At 45.7% G+C, this 17450-nt stretch overlaps 2 protein-coding genes across 2 annotated transcripts in view; both read right to left on the bottom strand.

Moving 5' to 3' along the window:
* GCSH (glycine cleavage system protein H) overlaps positions 1-9762 on the bottom strand; it is a 12560-nt gene extending 2798 nt beyond the window's left edge. The window contains exons 1-3 of the mRNA XM_003791420.3: positions 9575-9762; positions 5339-5418; positions 3445-3508 (exon numbers count right to left, since the gene is read on the bottom strand). Of these exons, the coding sequence (XP_003791468.1) occupies positions 3445-3508; positions 5339-5418; positions 9575-9722 (292 nt within the window). The 5' untranslated portion in view covers positions 9723-9762. The remainder of the gene's footprint in view (positions 1-3444; positions 3509-5338; positions 5419-9574) is intronic.
* A 2444-nt stretch (positions 9763-12206) lies between these two features.
* PKD1L2 (polycystin 1 like 2) overlaps positions 12207-17450 on the bottom strand; it is a 91230-nt gene continuing 85986 nt past the window's right edge. The window contains exons 38-41 of the mRNA XM_003791419.2: positions 16973-17183; positions 15289-15390; positions 14936-15067; positions 12207-12350 (exon numbers count right to left, since the gene is read on the bottom strand). Of these exons, the coding sequence (XP_003791467.2) occupies positions 12207-12350; positions 14936-15067; positions 15289-15390; positions 16973-17183 (589 nt within the window). The remainder of the gene's footprint in view (positions 12351-14935; positions 15068-15288; positions 15391-16972; positions 17184-17450) is intronic.

The raw sequence follows: 17450 nt of genomic DNA, 5'->3' as shown, positions 1-17450 counted from the left end.
TTATAAACTTTGAACTCAACATAAACAACAATTATAGGTTAAGTATCCCTTACCCAAAATGCTTGGGAACCTGAATGTTTTGAGAATTTTTTTTTTTTAAGTTTGGAACACAGTAGAACCTCCATTGTTGACCACCTCCCTATACTAACCGAGGTACCTCCTTAAGTTGACCTAATTTTATAGACCAGATATGCACCATATGTTCCTATCAGTACAGGCCTAGTTCCTGATGTTGACCTCCTTCTTATGATGAGCACCTGTCTGTTGACCAGTTTGTTACAGTCCCTTGGATGGTCAACTTAACAGAGGGTTCTACTATATTTGCATTGTGTTTACTGGCTGAGCATCCCAAATCCAAAATGCTTCAACGAGCATTTCCTTTAATATCATGTTGGTGCTCAAAATTTAGGATTAAGGTGCATTTCAGATTTGGGATGTTCATGCTGAATATGAAAGGCTTCATAGAGTAATTGGGGGGCAGTGGTCAATTGCTGGAAGATGAGAACGAAACTGGATGAGGTCTCTATTTATACAATTTGTCCCCTAAAAACACTGCCCCATCCAAAGAGCACAGGGTGACTAGAGTACAAGTAGAAAACCATAGTCTTATTTGCTTGAGAGGTCAGAGAATAAAGTGTGGGGCTGCCGGAGTGGCTGGAAATTGAGGGTTGAAATTCTAAAAAAAAAGAAAAAAGAAAGAAAGCCATGGTAAAGAGATAAAGGCACAAACAGATCCTAAAGTGACCCATATGCTGAAATAGTAAAGAAACTTAAAGTAGCTATTATAAACGTGTTCAAAGACCTAAAGAAAAAAAATCATCATAATGAATGAACACGTGGGAGAAATTCTTGGAAAGAAATGGGAATGTCAAAAATGGACATTTTAGAACTAGAAACTATAGTATCTAAAATAAAAAATTCAGTGGACAGCACAGATCAGAGATGCAGAAGAAATGACCAACAAACGAAAGACTGAAAAGGTAAAAGCCTCAGGGGCCTGCGGGACAGTATCAAGTGATCAGACAAACGTGTAATTGGACAACAGAAGAAAAAGAGAACAAAGTAGGAAAAAACATTTTGAAGAAATAATGACCAAAAAGAACTCCAGGCCAGGGGTGGTGGCTCATACTTGTATTCCTAGAGCTCCAGGAAGCCAAGGCAGGAGGATTGCTTGCGGTCAGGATGTTTAAGACTAGCCTAAGCAAAATCAAGACCTAATCTCTACCAAAAATAGAAAAAAAATCAGCCAGGTAGGGTGTTACACATCTCTAGTCTCATGCAGTCTCAGCTACTTGGGAGGCTGAGGCATTAATAAGCCCAGGAGTTTGAGGTTGCAGTGACCTGTGATAACGCCACTGCACTGCCTGGAACAGAGCAAGATCCAACATCACCAAAAAAAAAAAAGGAAATATAAAAGCTGGCATAGCGACATTTACATCAAAGTAGACGTCAAGACAAGGACAACTGCCAGAGACAAAAGGGATATTTTAAAACAATAAAAGGCTCAATTCATCACCAAAACTAAGAATCTTAAAAGTCTATCAACCTAATAAAAGAGCTATGAAAAATATGATGCAAAAACAAAAAGGAAAATCTGACCAATCTAATCACAATAGGAGAGTTTTTTTAAAAAATCAGTAAAGATACAGTTTGAACAATATCAAGCTATTTAACCTAATGAGATGTATAAAATACCATACCAGTTATGGACTGAACGTTTTGTGTCCCTTCAAAATCCTATGTTGAAATTGGTAATTCTATTTAAAGAATAGGCAATATTAACCTATAATGTAGAAATCAGAGAAGAGACTGCCTATTGAAGAGTTTTGATTGTGAAGGTTTACCCAGATATATACATATTTCAAAGCTCATTGAATTGTACACTTAAGATCTAGGCATTTAATTGGTATGTAGACTTCATACAGCTAATAAAAAAAACTTTACCAGAATTTTAAAAGGACATTCATTAATTTAAGGATATTAAGCACAAAAACGGTCATGCTTCTAACTTGCTATAAAGAGATATTCAAAAACTTATAATCTGCTTGAAAGTGGCATAGTGGATATACTGTAAATAAAACACTTAGGCCAGGCGAGGTGGCTCATGCCTGTAATCCCAGCACTTGGGAGGCCGAGGCGGGTGGATTGCCTAAACTCATGAGTTCAAGACCAATCCGAGCAAGAGCGAGACCCCCTCTTTAAAAACTTCCAGGCGCTATGCTAGGATTACAGATGTCAGCCACTGTGCCCAGCCTTCAGGAACTTGTCTCATGCTGCACATTATGCTTATTTAATCCTTACAACAATTCTGTGAGGCAGGTTTCCTAATTTACAGATAATACCAAAACTAAGAAACTACCCCGAAGTCACACAAATGATATATTACAGGGCTGGGATTTAAGACCAGGTTCTGATTCCTGAACCTGTATTGATTCTGGATACTGTCTACTCCTCCAAAAAAACAGCAAGTTTTACTTTTTAAACTTAATAGAACTCAGTGTCTTACAGTGAGCAGGGAGGTGTTAAGAGCCATTTTTCCCTACTTCCTACCTTCCATTACAAAGTCTGAAAATGCTCCTTGTTCTCCTTCCACCATCCCGTATAGCTGGGAGGGCAGTACAGCCCAAACCTGCTACTGGGATGTAAGAAAACATGGGCCAAGAGATTGGTGGGTGACATGTTCCTTCTCAACAGAGAGACAAAAGAGCCTGCCCCCCGCCACTTTTGGATATTGTCATTTGAGAATGTGATGACTACAGATTTTGTCACCATCTCGTGACCTCACTGAGGCAGAAAAAGTACAAACAGAAGTATCCTTGTTAAACCTATATCCACCTATCTCTGGACTGCCTTTATGAGATAATGACTTCCCATTATTAAACTATTAATACTTTCATTTGAATATTCTGTTATAGGACGGTGCCTGTGGCTCAAGGAGTAGGGCACCAGCCCCATATACCGGAGGTGGTGGGTTCAAACCCAGCTCAAAACTGCAACAACAACAATAATAATAATATTCTGTTATATACATCAAAAGCACTCTAGTTGATCCTGGGTGCAGATAAGTTTTTTTTTTTTTTTTGGAAACAGAGTCTCCCTCATTCTCTCTTGGTAGAGTACCATGGCGTCATACCTCACAGCAACCACAAACAACTGGGCTTACGTCATTCTCTTATCTCAGCCTCCTGAGTAGCTGGGACTACAGGCACCCACAACACCTGGCTAGTTTTTTCTATTTTTAGTAGAGATGGCCGTCTTGCTTTGCTCAGGCTGGTCTCGAACTCCTGAGCTCAGACAATCCATCCACCTTGGCGTCCCAAAGTGCTAGGATTACAGGTGTGAGCCACCGCACTCAATGCAGGTAAGTTATTATCGAAAGTAAAGACTAGGTAAAGAAAAATCATGGCATGAATCATGACGTTCTACGATGAGAAAAACACTCACCTTGTTTGTTTAATTTTGTCCCAACTTCAGGTAGACTACAGTAAACAACATCTCCCAAAGCTTCCTAAACAAAACAAAACAAAACCAAGAGCCTGTAGGATGTGAAATTAGACTCCCCAGTAAATGGGAACGAACTAAACACTGAATCCCCTATAATTAATACTATATATTTTATACTTAATGAGCCACAGTCACCTGTTTTCCTTACAACCCTTTACAAATGAAAAAACTATTCTTAACTCAGAAGCTGCAAGAAACAGGCTGCCAGCCACATCTGGCCTATAACCCATGGTGCTCCCTGTCACAAACCATGCGCCCCAAACGAGGTAACCAGCTATTCTGCACCCAAACATACTTGGTACCTTTCTACCTCTGCAGTTCTACTTAGACCATTACCCCTACTGCCTGGGCTGAAATCCTACTCATTCTGCACATCACAGTCCCCATGCCTTACTGTCCCCAAAGATCTTGACTCCAGACAGAACTGGTTTATCAGATGAATGAATTTATAGCCCTTTATATCCCTCAGGTGACATCTACCATGTAATGTGTGTATGTCATCTCCAGGTAGGATTCCCTTCAAAGATAAACTATAGGAAGTAAGCACAACACCTTACACAATATTCCACAAAATACCTTGTTCTGCACCTCATCATAGGTCCACAGATATGCCAACGAAGAGACAACTGTCAGAGATTGTCAATACCCCAGAAGCCAGCGTTTCTGAGGAATTGTGTACACAGCCACACACTGCATAATGTTTTGTTCAACAGCAGATTAACTATATGACAGTGGTCTCATAAGGTTATATTACAGATTGAATATCCCTTATCCAAAATGCCTGGGACCAGAAACATTTCAGATTTTGAGATATTTGCACTATACTGAACTAGCTAAGCATCCCTAATCCAAAACTCTAAAATCTGAAAAGCTCCAATGAGCATTTCCTTTGAGCATCATGTCTGTGCTTAAAAAACTTTAGATTTTAAAGCATTTCAGAGTTTTGGCGTATGGATGCTCAGCCTGTATCACATCTTTACCATTCCTAGTCTATGTTTAGATGTGTTTAAATACACAGATATTCAGCAACCACTGTGTTACGCCTACAGCAGCGGTTCTCAACCTGTGGGTCGCACCCCCTTTTTAACAATGAAAATACACTGTGGCATTAGGAAGGTTGAGAACCACTGGTCTACAGTATTGAGGACAGAGACATGCTGAACAGCCTATATTCTTGGAGCAGCAGGCCACACTAGGTTTGTGTAAGCACACTCTGATGTCTGCACAAGGACAACATCAGCCAGTGAGGCACTTCTCAGGACACATCCCTGGTGTTAAGTGACACATGACTGTACTCCCATCAGTTAATATCCCTTTTCCCCTCCCGCCTCACCCAATACAAATGACATCCAGGTGAAAATGACTAACCCATGCTACCATTTGGCTTCTCATTTTCTTACGAACATCTCAATATGGCATCAGTGGAGATAGGGAATTAATAGGGAACAGATAGGCGAATGGCTTCTGTTTGTGCAATCGGGTCTATTTAGGATTTCCTTCTTCATGTCTCCCTGTCACCCACATGTCACTGTACCCACAAAATGCTGGCCACACGGCATGGCAGCCCTGGATCTTGCTCTTCTTTCCTTAACTGCCCAGTATGAAAAATTGTCTCTTGAATAAGGCATATTTCCTGCCTTAAGTATTAACCTTTCAACATCTCTTACACGACCACATAATGCTCTAACTAAATGAGGTTTACTTGTTTCACTTCTGATTTATTTTCTTCTGAGGGCCTTTGAGGGGCTCAGAGTGCAGATTAAACAGATTAACGGGTAGAGACAATCCACACTGTCTGAGAACTCTCACAAATTATTTCAAGACAATCCAATACCTGTGCAAAATTGCTGATTCCCACTGTCCCAACACCATTCTCTGCTGTCACCCATTCATGTTTCTCCGTGAATTTACGCACTAAAACAGAAGACAGAAATATCAGAAAAGCAGTGGCATCACTTCTTAAAAAGCACTTTCATCACCATTGTTGTCAAAAGGTAAGACTTTCTCGGTGTTTGTGCCTGACCCGTTGACCCTGCCTTTCAACAGTATACACAGGAAAGCACAAAGATCACGTGTAAAGATGGCAGTTTCTAAACAGCAGTATCGTTCAGGCAGAGTTGGCTTGATTTGAATACCTTGGGAATCTTTCGGAAATTTGCTTTTTTGTTGCTGTCATTAACTCACTGATGGCCAAGTGTGGGCCCAATGCTCCAGGTGAGTTGTTACACACTCCTTAGCACATTCTGGCTTCCACAGTCACCATCCTGCAGATTAACTGCTTGAAATTACTTGGTCTGAATCACAAAAATTTGGAACACATTTGGAGGAATGAAACCGACCTCCTGGAACAATTATAATTTGCCTAAGTTCTTAAAATTCTACTTTGATCAAATTTAAGCCCATCCTTGAATAAAGTGACTCCATCATTTAACAAGAAAACTAAGATCAGAACTCAAGAGGCACCTCAGAGCTAATCCATCAATTGGTGAAAGCCAAGTTCTGTTCAACATTCATTGGATGGGTCTACCCCTTGACTCTTCGAGCTTCTTCCCATTAAAGATACAGTCAAACAATTCAGGGATTCCTGGAAGAAAGACTGCCCAATGTTCAAGAGATACTGCCTCCCTACCTTGATGCTCTCAAGTTCATCTAACTTTCCTAGACTGGATATGCCTCCTATGTACTTCACCTACAGTAAAGCAGGCCTAGTTCCTTATGCTGATCACCTCCATATGTGGACCAATTTGTTACAGTCCCCTTGGTGGTCCACTTACAGAGGTTCTACTGTTGTTGCTTTAGTAAGTAGTTTTTTTTCAAAAAAATCCTGCTGCATTCTTAAATATATTTCCCATTCTGAAACCAACTATCATCCCCAAAATAATGCAGCAGAAATTAACAGGAAAATGGTTCACTAATTCAAATACTATTTTAAAGCCTTGCTGGTTCATTCTTATGCCTCACCCAAAAGATGGCTGTGCTTAAACAGCATTAAGTTGCTTTGATCACAGCTCTGATGTATGTTACTGTATAAATCATTTCTTTTCCCCCTTAATCATTATGGAACTTTCTAAATTCTAAATCTGTCCCAAAGAAACTTACTTTGCTTTATTCTCCCTTAAATAACAATGTTTCAGGTAAATGTGTTTAGGTAAGAAAGGTTACAATTTGTACATCATGTTCTGACTGAAACGTTCTACCTACCACCTTTTCTAACTACCACAGGTTTCAATTAAGAAGGTTTTTCTGTGCAAAGGCTTGTCTAACCAAGTCTGGGTTCTTGGGCCATCCTATTTGCTGTCACAGGACCCTGTACCTCTCCCTCCCCTTCGCATTCCCCCAAACACTCACAGTACTTAGCGTGCTATCACACCAACCCTTTGTCAGTTTTCCCCAGAAAGCACATAGTGAGTACAGAGCCAAAAGAGCAGGGTTTATCTCGTTTACATTTGTAATTCCAGTTCTAAACACAGAGCTTGGCACATCCTAAGCTTTTAAAAGCTGGAGTGAAATAACGTTTTCAAGTTTAAGAAAAGGGAATTCTGAGGCCGGGCTCAGTGGCTCACACCTGTAATCCCAGCACTCTGGGAGGCCAGGGCAGGTGGATTGCTTGAACTCGGGTTAGAGACCAGTCTGGGCAAAACTGAGACCCTGTCTCTAAAATTAGCGGGGCGACGTGGTGGGCACCTGTAGTTTCAGCTATGCGGGAGGCAGAAGCAAGAGGATTGCTTGAGAGAGTTTGAGGTTGCTGTGACCTATGACGCTATGGCACTCTACCAAGGAGGACAAAGTGAGACTGTGTCTCAAAAAAAAGGGGGGGGGGGAATTCTGAGCAAAATAGATGGTATACAGTATTTTGGCTGCAACACTCAATTCTTCCTCTCATTCTCTTGCAACTGTATAACTCACTAATCACATTACCAATTATGAGCAGTTTACATCTAATACCCCTTTTGAAAGTAAGTGTGGGACCATTATAATTATGTTCTCTCTGAGACTACCGTCCTGACTTTGGCCTTGCCTAATGGTAAAGATAATTTGAGGAGTAAGGTTGCTCTGATACTGGCCCACAAGTTTAGAGAAGGCAGCAATATTACTAACCTCAGAGCACCTAGGTCCACTTGACTTTCAAGATCCCAAATCTTTTTTTTTTTCACTGGGCATTCTATTTAGGCTAAAGACAATGAATAGTATAATTTTCCTTTAACCTTGGCTGAACAGGGAAAAATGGACAAGAGATTAGGTGATTATTTATTTATTTTTGGCCAGGGCTGGGTTTGAACCTACCACCTCTGGCATATGGGGCCAGCACCCTACTCTTTGAGCCACAGGCGCCACCCTAGGTAATTATTTCTTAACTGGGCCTTAGAAAAACATAGTTTCGGTGGGGCCTTAGAAAATTAGTAATTATAATTCCTGAACATTTTCAAGGTCACTGGTCAAACATATTAACATCAGTCAACTTTTCTCCTGGTACACACTCTTATTTATTTATTCATTTATTTTTGAGATAGAGCCTCAAGCTATCGCCCCGGGTAGAGTGCTGTGGCATCACAGTTCACAGCAACCTCCAACTATTGGCTTAAGCAATTCTCCTGCCTCAGCCTCCCAAGTAGCTGGGACCACAGGTGCCCGCGACAACGCCCGGCTATTTTTTTTTTTTTTGGTTGTAGTTGTCATTGTTGTTTGGTGGGTTCGAATCCCAGGCTGTATTCGAACCCACCAGCTCTGGTGTATGTGGTTGGTGCCTCAGCCGCTTGAGCTACAGGCGCTGAGCCTACACACTCATATTAAATAACAAGTAACATTTATCAAGTGCTCATTATGTTCCAAGCTACATGTACATAAGTTATATACATTATTTCATTTCATCCTCCCAACAACTCTGTGAGGTATGTATTAATTGCCACTTTTCTGATAAAGGAAGCTGAGATTGAGTGAAGTTAAGAGATCACACAGTTCATAAGAGGCCGAACCAGAATTGGAACTGGGGTTTGTCAGCTATTAAAAACCCAATTGCTTAACCGGATCATGGGCATTGATATTTTGGTCAATATTTAACTAGATAACCAGAGAATGCAAACAGCCAAAGACAGTGCAACAACCAATAAAAGTAAAACAAAAACCATAGACTTGGAAATAAATTCTTATCAGGGAAACGCTTTGCACTTTTATTCAAATAGGTAATGCCCTGATATGTATCACGAATAGAGATGAAGGACTATTAGCAAGAGAAAAGTAAATCTTCATGCATCAAACTTTAGGATAAACTAAAAATTCTAAAAGGTTTCTAAAACAACGAATTTAATGAGACAACTGCCATCACAGATGTATGCAGGCTAAGAAGCCTGAGTTCTTAGAAGAAGCATTTTAGGTCTCATGTATTTGCACATAAAGAAAATTGCTTTTCCTGCGGCACTAATTGTGTCAAAGTAATACAAATAGCCAAGACATTTATGGGCAGGTCGACCAGTTATTTCAAGTCCATTTAAGTCAGAGTCACTTCGGCTCTAACACAGACGAATGACTCAGTATAGGCTTTAAGAACTTTCTGTAGCAGAGTCCAGAAGACTTTGGTTGAGTCCTCAATGTTATGCTTGTTTTAACTAGTAAAAATCTAGACCCAGTGTTCTAGTTAATTTTAATAAGTGCTTCTTCAATTTTACTTCGGTGTTTTTAGTGGCGGTCCATTTAGTAAACTAAAGACCTGCACACTTAGGGTCTCAGGATGCACCCAAATGCAAGATAACTTGAGGTCACTGAGAAACTTGGCGATGCCGGCCTTCTCCAGCGCCAGCGGCCGGCTTCCCCGCGGGGACGAGCCCGCACACCACCGCCGGGGTCCTATAGGCCTCCCCTCCTGCTCACTTAAGCCCACAGTACAAAGGCGGCTCGTATCTCCTCACACCTACTCAAGAGAGACAAGCGGCCGCGCAACTAGGGATCCCGCTGGCTCTGCACCGTTTGGCTCAGGAGTGGGAGCCCGACCCTCTTCACGTCCAGCTCTGCCCCGGCATAGACTGCCCGGGCGCGAGGGAGGGGCCCGGCTAGCCCACGTGCCCGCTGTGCTTACCTGCGAGCAGAGCGGGTCCCGTGCGCAACGTCCGGACGGCGCCCGCTCCCAGCCGCCAGGACCACGGCGGGCAGGGCGAGGCGGGCGCGGAGGCCGAGCGCAGGCTGCAGGCCATAGCCCGCAGGGTCCGCGCCACTTGCAGCGCCATGTTCGCAGGGGCACCGAGGGTCGCCGCGACCCGCCCCGGCCACCCGTATCGGAAGGGCGGGGCGAGGCCGAGGGGTAGAACCCTAGCGGCGGTGGGGGCGGGGGAAAATCTGATTGGGCAGCGCTCGGGCGGCCAGGCCTCCGGGACTAGCGCGAGATCGGATAGGGCGACGAGCGAGGGGGGCGTGGACATCTGGAATCCTGAGGCCCGGATGAGGAGCACTGGGGGGCGGGAACTAGCGCTACGGGCCGCTGGGAGAAGGGGGCGTGACCTCCGGGGGCGGGGCCTTGCCCCAGGCGCAGGTTCTCGGCGCGTGAAAGTGCCTGGTCAGCAGCCCTGGGGGTCCTCCTGGCCCGCAGGCTACGCCTAGGGCTGGTTGTCACCAGCTCTGGGAGAATGGCTTCAGGCAGGGTAGCTTTGCTGGGCCAGCACATTCTCGTGTCACTGAGCCGTGGGGTGATGGTGAGGGCAAGGCACCCCCAGTCCTTGCAGAGAGTCAAGGTCACCCAGAGCCGGATTCATAGCCAAGTCCAACCAGAATTACCCCGGCCACAGAGGGTTGAGGCATTGCTAAAGTCACGCTGATACATGCAGTTCTTCTGACTTTTTGAAATACTGGAAACAGCCCAGGAGCCCACTTTATTTCTTTACGAAAGGAACAGACAGAATCAAGCTTATAGAAGGGAAAGGACTTATCCAAAGGTCAGCAGTGGCTTCCTGGTGGAGACTGGACCAGGGCTGCAGGCTGGTCTCGAACTCCTGAGCTCAGGCAGTCCGATCTCCTCGGCCTCCCAGAGTGCTGGGATCACGGGCATGTGCCACCAGTGTCAGCTGTTTAAAGACCTCATTAAACAGCCAAACAGCCAAGTGCCTTTTCTCTTTCTGTTCTGCCATCTTCAGATGGTTCCTTTGCAGTCTCAAGTAGCTGTCAAAGTTACAAGCAGTTTCCAGCAACATGACAGCCCATTTCTATGTCTCTTTCTTTGGTGGTGTTGGTGAGGGGCGGGGCTCACACTTCGTCTGTCACCCAGGCTGGAGTGCAGTGATGTGCTCATTGCTCACTACAGCCTCCAACTCCTGGGTTCAAGCAAATAGACCTCCCTACCCACCTGCCTCAGCCTCCTGAGTAGCTGGAACTACAAGCATGCATTACCACACCTGGCTAATACTTCTATTTTTTGTGTTTGTTGCCCAGCTAACCTCAAGTAAGCCAAGTATCTTCTAAGGAACCCTAGCCCTGAGTGAGGTGCTTTAGTACCCAACACCTTGTTTGGGAATCATTACACACTTCATCTCTCCTGCTCAGGGAGATGCTGCGGTACACACTGAGCACTTTAACATCGCTGACATTTTTATGCTGAAGAACCTGTGTAACCTTTTATAACCCAATATTCCCCACAATTTTTTTTTTTATCCAGAAACCTTTTTAGGGGGATGACACCTGTTATGGATTGAATTGTGTCTCCTAAAGAGATATAGCAAAGTCCTAAGCCCCAGTACTCCAGAATGTGACCACATTGGGAAATAGAGTTCTTACAGATGTCATCAGTCAAGATGAGGCAGGGTGGGATGGGCCCCTAATCCCTTATCTCCTGATAAGAAGAGATGGAGAGGAGAATGGTCCTGATGGGGGATGCATCCACAAGCCAGGAATGCCCAGGCTTGCTGGAAGAGGCAAGAAGGACTTCCCTAGAGCCCTTCCAGGGAGCATGGCCCTCCCAACATCATAATTTCAGACTCCAGGCACCAGAACTGGGAGAGAACAAATTTCTGTTGTTTTAAGGCACCCAGTTCTTGATATACCACCCATTAGCATCTCTTGGACATAGTTTGAGAAGCCCTGATTTAGAATCCTTAAAGGCAGTCCCTGGCCAGGCATGGAAGCTCATGCCTATAATCTTAGCACTCTGGGAGGCCAAAGCAGGTGGAGTGCCTGAGCTCAGGAGTTTGAGACTAGCCTGAGCAAGAGTGAGACCCTGCCTCTACTAAAAATAGAAAAAAACTAACCGGGCATTGTGGTGAGTGTCTGTAGTCCCAGCTATTCAGGACGCTGAGGCAAGAAGATCACTTGACCCCAAGAGTTTGAGGTTGCTGTGAGCTATGATGCCATAGTACTGTACCCAGGGTGACAGAGTGAGGCTCTTTCTCAAAAATATAAAAATAAAAAATAAAGGCAGCCCCTGACCAACCAAAAGAATGAAACAATTAGTCTGCCGAGAGTTTTTTGCCAAACTCCATACAATATTTGTTTTATTTTTATTTCTAGGAGAAAATACATTTGAACAAACAGGTTCTCATGGTATTGGCAATTCTACATATTATTCTAATTTTTTAACTTGCTGGGCTTGGTAACTCTTCTGCAGGCACAAGATACAATGGACTGGAGAGACTACAGAGTTATTGGTGCGTGCAGGCCGGGGGCACTGGCCTTGCCCCTCCATGGAGGGTGGTGTGTGGACAGACAGCTTAGACTCTGGGCATCGCTCATGCTGGTTGAGGGGGCTGAGCCTCAGACAGCAAGTTGGGTTGCTCACTGCTGCTTTGAGGGTCCTGTCTTCTACTTTTAATGCCCAGGAGACTGAGTATTTTCATCAGCAGCAAGTCCGCAATCTCCCCTTCCTCCGACAGCTATAACAGAGAAAGAACCAAGTGATGTATGGAGAACCACCCTCTCTGGGGCGTTTTCTTTCTAAGGGGAAAGGATGGTTTGTTTGTTCAATTCAGTCCCAGCCTAAAGGTCACGCCACAATTCACAGCCGTTTGGGGTTGGGACGGTCTCCTCTGGGAGTCCCAAGGCCATGTGCTTCCGCCTTTATCCTCAGTGGGCTCCCTCCTCCCTTCTGCCGAGGCCGTGTTGCGTTTTCAGGGTTTCTTAAATTCCCAGAGCCATGGCTGGGCTTCTGAACCTGGGTGTAAGCAGCACTGACAGCATGGGGGCCCCCTTTGGAGCTGACTGCCACCCATTTCCCTCTATGTCAGATCCCCAGTGTCATCCTGCTCTTTATTGTTATTCCGTCTGTTTCTTCTGGGCCTACTTACCCCTCCCCCGGGAAATTCAAATTTTAAACTAAACAGTTATTCCTCTCCAGCTTTCCCACCCTCTCAACCATAGATAGAAAGATATAGATTGATGTGAAGCAAACAATAAACGATTTCCAGGAAACAGGAATGGCGGAGTGCCCAAAAAGACGGTTGGTACCAACATGTCACTTTAAGTAAACTGGTTAGAAAATGGGCACTACCATCCCCAGTGGAGAGGTTAATAATGTACGTACAGGGTGGCGCACAGTGGCTCATGCCTGTAATCCCAGCACTCTGGGAGGCCGGGGCAGGTAGATCGCCCAAGCTTACAGGTTCAGGACCAACCTGAGCCAGACCAAGACCTCATCTCTAAAAATAGCCAGGCATGGTGACAGGTGCCTGTAGTTCCAGCTACTTAGGAGGCTGAGGCAAGAGGATCACTTAAACCCAAGAGTTTGAGGTTGCTGTGAGCTAGATGCCACGGCACTCTACCAAAAGTGTTAAAGTGAGACTCTGTCTCAATAAATAAATAAATAAAGTGGCTAATTTTATAGCTTGTGAATTATATCTTCTTTTTTGTGGGTGGGGAAAGGACAGAGTCTTACTTTGTTGCCCTCAGTAGAGTGCTGTGCTGTGGTATCATAGCTCACAGTAACCTCAAACTCTCAGGCTCAAGTGATCTCCTTGCCTCAGCCTCCCAAGTAGCTGGGATTACAGGTGCCCATCACAACACCTGGCTAGTTTTTCATTTTTTATCTATTTATTTATTTACAAGACAAAGTCTCACTTTGTCAGCCTGAGTACAGTGCTGTGGCATCATAGCTCATAGCAACCTTAGACTCAGGGCCTTTCAAGTGATCCTCTTGCCGCTGGCTCCCAAGTAGCTAGGACTATAGGTGCCTGCCACAATACCTGGCTATTTTTTCTTTTTCTTTTTTTTTTTTTTTTAAGAGACAGAAATCTCACTCTTGCTCAGGCTGGTTTTGAACTCCTGAGCTCAAGCAATCCACCAGCCTCCACCTCCTAGAGTGCTAGGATTACAGGCGGGAGTTACTGTATCCTACTTGTTTTTGTTATTTTTAGAGACAAAGTTTCTGTCTGTTGTCTGGGCTGAAAGTACAGTGCTGCAATTATAACAATCCTATTTTGAAATATTTTTGTAATAATTTTGTGCATGACCCGTGTGTGATGGCTCATGCCTGTAATCCTAGCACTCTGGGGAGGCCAAGGAGGGTGAATACCTTGAGTTCAGGAGTTTGAGGCCAGCCTGAGCAAGAGTGAGACCCCATCTTTACTAAAAATAGAAAAACTAGCTGGGCATTATGGTGGGCACTTATAGTCTCTGCTATTTGGTAGGCTGAATCAGAAGGATCTCTTGAGCCCAAAAGTTTGAGGTTGATGTGAACTATGATGCCACCGCACTCTACCCAGGGTGAAAGGGTGAAACTTTGTTTCAAAAAGATGAAACAAAGTCTGTGTGAAGTACTTATGTATGGAGTATTCCACTTGTAGCACCATGTTGGCCTCCCAGAGTGCTAGGATTACAGGTGCGAGCCACCATCCGCCCAGCCTTGTTTGGGGAGTTAAATAACACGTGTGAAGCCTTTAACGTAACCCCCATGTGAAGACGGCATTCTGTAAGTGGTGCCAGTGATTGCCATTGACCCACAGTCAAGTTGGCATTTCCCTCTTCCTGCAGGGGCGAGGTGGCACCGTCTTCCATGGGTGCAAACCAATGAGTGCCCAGATTGCTGCTGTCTGAGCCAAACCGACCAGGGCTGAGGTTTCAGAGCATCGCACCAGGCCTCTTGACCTTGACTGTATGTTAAAATCACCTGGGGATATTTTAGAACTACCCACACCTGGACCATTCCTGCAGAGATTCTTTTTGTATGGGTCTCAGGTGGGGCAGAGCTGGTTTCCAAAAGGCCCCAGGTGATTCTAATGTGCAAACAGGGCTGAGAATCACTGGGGTAGTGAACAGAGTCTCAAACTGGGAATCAGGTGCCGGTCCAGCACTGCATCTTACTTGTTTGTGATCTTGGGGGAAGCAGTTTCCTCCTTCACTGCCTCAGTTTCCCCTCCTGTGAAATGAGGGCTTTAGCTGCAAGGTTAACTCCCCCTAAAGTTTGACGCCAGGCTCTTCATCATTCAAGGTCATTGGCTAAGGAAGAACAGCCAGAGGGACTCACCTGAGGGCATTTTTGCTCCTCACTGAAAGCCACCAGGATGACAGAGATAAAGAGATTCAGCACCACAAACGTCATAAAAACGATGCAGGACCCAATGAGGAAGGAGCCAAGCACTGGGCTGTAAGCCAAGACCTGTCAAGAAGAAAGCCAGGGCCATCCTGGAGTCCTGTGTCCTTACAGCCACCTCCCCCAACTGGATCTCCAGTTGGCAGAGCCTGGGGTTGGCAGATCCCTGTGCCCAGGGGACTGAGAGTAAAGGCATCTGTGAGCCTGGGGCCAACTGTGGGTTCTAGCATGGGACTGCTGCCTAGAGTTAGGGGCCCAGGCCACGGTCCCAGCCCCCAGCCCATTACCTCCTCGTAGTTGAAGACTCCTAGTTGAAGGCTGATCATGGTTTCTGCTGCGTCAAAGAGGGTTTTGTAAGAACGGAGTTTCCAACCAAATATCAAGTTCGACTGTTGTGGAAAGAGTCTTCATGAATCAGGAAAAAGCTGTGAAAGCTCCCCCTCCCCCAAAGCCTGCTGGGTCAGCGGTGTCAGCCACCTCTTTACCTGGCCTGACAAACCGTCCCTACCTGTGAGTGGGTGTGGCATGCAGCCAGTCCCTATGGAAGCATGTGCAAGGCCACACTCGTGTGCTGATGTGCATGTGTGCATGTACTCTGCTGGCATCGGAATCCACATACGTGCATGTGTGTGTACGTGCATTTGTGTGCATATGTATTCACGTGTGTGCACGTGTGTGCAGTACTATGGAAGTGCCTACCCAGATACTTCATCCAGGACGTTTGCTGTGTGCCTGGTCTGTTGGTGACATCCATGTTTGCAGCTGCAAGCACAAGAAAGTGCTCAGACAGCCACCTGCTAAGCTACTGCCGTGTTCCCATGATGGCTTCTCAGTGACTTGTAATGAAACTGGACTTTCAGGGTCCTCTTTGCTCAGTGCAGTTGGGCTGGAGGGACATTGGGGTTCCCCACAAGACTCCTCCCCTGAGACTTTCCCAGAACTGCGGTGTCAGAAGGAGGTCCATCACCTCTTGGCTCTGAGTTGGTGACTTCTAGTCCCAGAGGACACTGCAGTGTCCCTGTAGCCCATGTACTGCAGATAGGCCTGAATGAATCCATACAGAGCAGGGCCCATGGAGGGGGTATTTTAACCAAACCACAGACCCCAACTTCTGCACACACCTCTGCATCACTCCATTCCCACACCCCAGGTGGGTGTTCCTGAGGGTGGGTGAAGAAGATAGAGTGGGCTGGGGATGGAAGAGGCCAGGGCTGCAGAGACAGAGATGCAGAAGGGCTGGGAATGGGGCCTAGCAGAATAGCAGGAGCCATGGGACTGGACAGGGCTGGGTTTGAGGCCAGAGTTATGGCAGGAAGTGTGGGCTTGGGGCAGTAGATTTAAATGGAGAGCAGGATGGGAGGGATGCCAAGATGGGAGAGGGCAATAAAAAGAGTTGAAAGTTTAATGTTTTGGATTTTTTTCGGTCACAAAGGAGATATGATTGTCAAAATGCTGTCAGTGTTAAGGGCTGAATGAAACAGCACTGGCCCTCGTAAGTGTCATGGGTTATGTGTTGGGCAACAAGCCTCGATGTGGCCTGTGGACATATCCACCCTCACTGGCCCATCCTGCCCCAGCTTGAGGACAAGGTGACCCAATTCCTCCCCCAACACTGTGGCCGTGCTCTATGCCTATCTGGAAATGAACCTGTGCCTTCTGACCAGTTGAGAAGTCAGGAGGACTGGCACATCCAGGCAGGGTCTAGGTGCAGAGAGGAATTCTTCGTGGCAGGAGTCAGGCCCTTTTGGTTCTAGAACTTTTGTCTCTGCACTCCTACCCACCTGAAGTTCCAGCCTTGCTGTTCAAGGTGGCTGTTGTGTGAGTTCCCAGATAAGACACCAGATTTGGAAAAGCCCCTATCTCTCTCAGGTTTCCAGGGTCTCCCTAGTGCTAACTATCCACTCCCCACCACCAAGTAGCCTTGGCTTCCATGGAGACCAGTCCCAAGGTTTTCCTAAAGGAGCCACTCACTGCGATGGAGTAAGCCAGGAGCATGATAAGGATGACAATGACAAAGCCTGAAATGTCACCCCAGGCACGGCGTAGGGCTGATGTGATCATGTTCATTTTGGGATTCAACCTGAGCAGATGCCAGAGCTTCACTGTGGACAGTAGTACCAGGAAGGCCATGATGTAGCCAACGGCAGCGTCAGCAGCTGCTGTCTCACCAAAACTGACTCCCCTGTGGGACCAAAATGGGAAGGCTGGTCTCAGAGATCACGAACAGTTCAGTGTGCACATGAATGCAAGATTAGATGTATCACCATCTCAGGATGGAGGACTAGACCAAAATGGGAAGGCTGGTCTCAGAGACCACGAACAGTTCAGCCAGAGCTCACTGGCATGCAAGATTAGATGTATCACCATCTCAGGATGGAGGACTAGACTTACTATGATCTCAGAGGCCATCCAGTCCAGAAATAAGTCTAGGACACAGAGCTGTCCCAAT

Source organism: Otolemur garnettii, unplaced genomic scaffold (genome assembly GCF_000181295.1).
Source record: "Otolemur garnettii isolate 467f Iridium unplaced genomic scaffold, OtoGar3 scaffold00047, whole genome shotgun sequence".
Taxonomy (NCBI): Eukaryota; Metazoa; Chordata; class Mammalia; order Primates; family Galagidae; genus Otolemur; species Otolemur garnettii.
This window is presented reverse-complemented; position numbering and strand designations above follow the sequence as displayed.